The sequence below is a fragment of the Eptatretus burgeri genome, chromosome 10 (genome assembly GCF_056783735.1).
Source record: "Eptatretus burgeri isolate ZD-2024b chromosome 10, Ebu_testis_v1, whole genome shotgun sequence".
NCBI classification, from domain to species: domain Eukaryota; kingdom Metazoa; phylum Chordata; class Myxini; order Myxiniformes; family Myxinidae; genus Eptatretus; species Eptatretus burgeri.
The window spans coordinates 91487624-91488991 of record NC_140970.1 but is presented as its reverse complement, the minus strand read 5'-3'; the positions used below and the strand labels follow the sequence as shown (position 1 = coordinate 91488991).

Genomic DNA, 1368 nt, shown 5'->3' with positions numbered 1-1368 from the left:
CTTAAAGGGTGTGAGGGGGGCCAAAAGGGTCTTCAGGAGTGCGAGATCTTAAAGGGTGTGAGGGGGGGTCAAAGGGTCTTCAGGAGTGTGAGGGTTCTTGAAGGGTGTGAGAAGGGGGGGGTCTAAAGGGTATTCAGGAGTGTGAGGGTTCTTAAAGGGTGTGAGAGGGGGTATAAAGGGTCTTCAGGAGTGTGAGGGTTCTTAAAGGGTGTGGGAAGGGGGTCTAAAGGGTCTTCGGGAGTGTGAGGGTTCTTTAAGGGTGTAAGGGGGGTTGAAAGGGTCTTCAGGAGTGTGAGGGTTCTTAAAAGGTGTGAGGGAGGGGGTCTAAAGGGTCTTCAGGAGTGTGAGGGTTCTTAAAGGATGTGAGGGGGGTCTAAAGGGTCTTCAGGAGTGTGAGGTTCTTAAAGGGTGTGAGGGGTCTAAAGGGTCTTCAGGAGTGTGAAGGTTCTTAAAGGATGTGAGGGGGTCTCAAGGGTCTTCAGGAGTGTGAAGGTTCTTAAAGGGTGTGAGGGGGGTCTAAAGGGTCTTTAGGAGTGAGGGTTCTTTAAGGGTGTGAGGGCGGGGGGGGGGGGTCTAAATGGTCTAAAACTCGACAAACAAACGGAACCAGGTACAATCCCCGGTCCTCCAGCGAAGATAATAAAAAGTGAAATAAGGACAAAAAGGACGAACCCATCGACATGAAAGGAAGGCAAATTTCTGGCGCCGAAACGATGTGGCAAACAAGATTCTCATGTCTCTTCAGCAATTCTCGAAACTCCTCAGGTGCGACTTTACAATCCCACAGCAAGGGCCAAAAGTCCTCGGCCATGACGTAAACTACGATTCGTTATTAAACCCGAGTGTGTGAGCGTTATATTCAAGCAGCACAACGTCAACGGTGAAGTACATCTCATGAATGGTGTCACTTTCCGGAACAAGCATCAAGGACGTCCCCCTGGACTTGTCGTGAACACACGTAATGTGACGTCACGCCGTTTACGGCACCACGTACCGATCTCATCACCCGCACTCGGTGACGTCATGGTTAAAACGGTTGCATTGGGCACTCTGGGAGGACGGCGGTTCGAATCCCGTCAGTCATAGCAAAAACTTTAAAAAAATGTTCTGCTGCTTCTTTGCTTCATGGCGAGCATTAAAGGGATAGAGCATGGACAAACAATCATACGATGGTTACAACAGCGCGGGAGAAACGTCCTCCTCCGTCTGTACTCGTATACAGTACGTAATTAAATAAATGGGGAGGTTTGCGCTGCGCACGCGCACTCGCTGGTTTGGTTGGTGACCGAGACGTGGTGATGGTTATGACCGGAAAACCACACGATGTTATTATATGTACGAACCGGGGTGGACGGATCATCGTGATTG

General features: G+C 50.1%; 1 protein-coding gene across 2 annotated transcripts in view; it reads right to left on the bottom strand.

Moving 5' to 3' along the window:
- RIGI (RNA sensor RIG-I) overlaps positions 1-930 on the bottom strand; it is a 78285-nt gene extending 77355 nt beyond the window's left edge. For both annotated transcript variants that reach the window (XR_015062640.1, XM_085899411.1), the window contains exon 1: positions 673-930. Coding sequence is in view for 1 of the 2 variants with exons in the window: in XM_085899411.1 (XP_085755537.1) it covers positions 673-811 (139 nt within the window). In the remaining variant the exon portion in view is untranslated. The remainder of the gene's footprint in view (positions 1-672) is intronic.
- Between the last annotated feature and the right edge of the window lie 438 nt (positions 931-1368).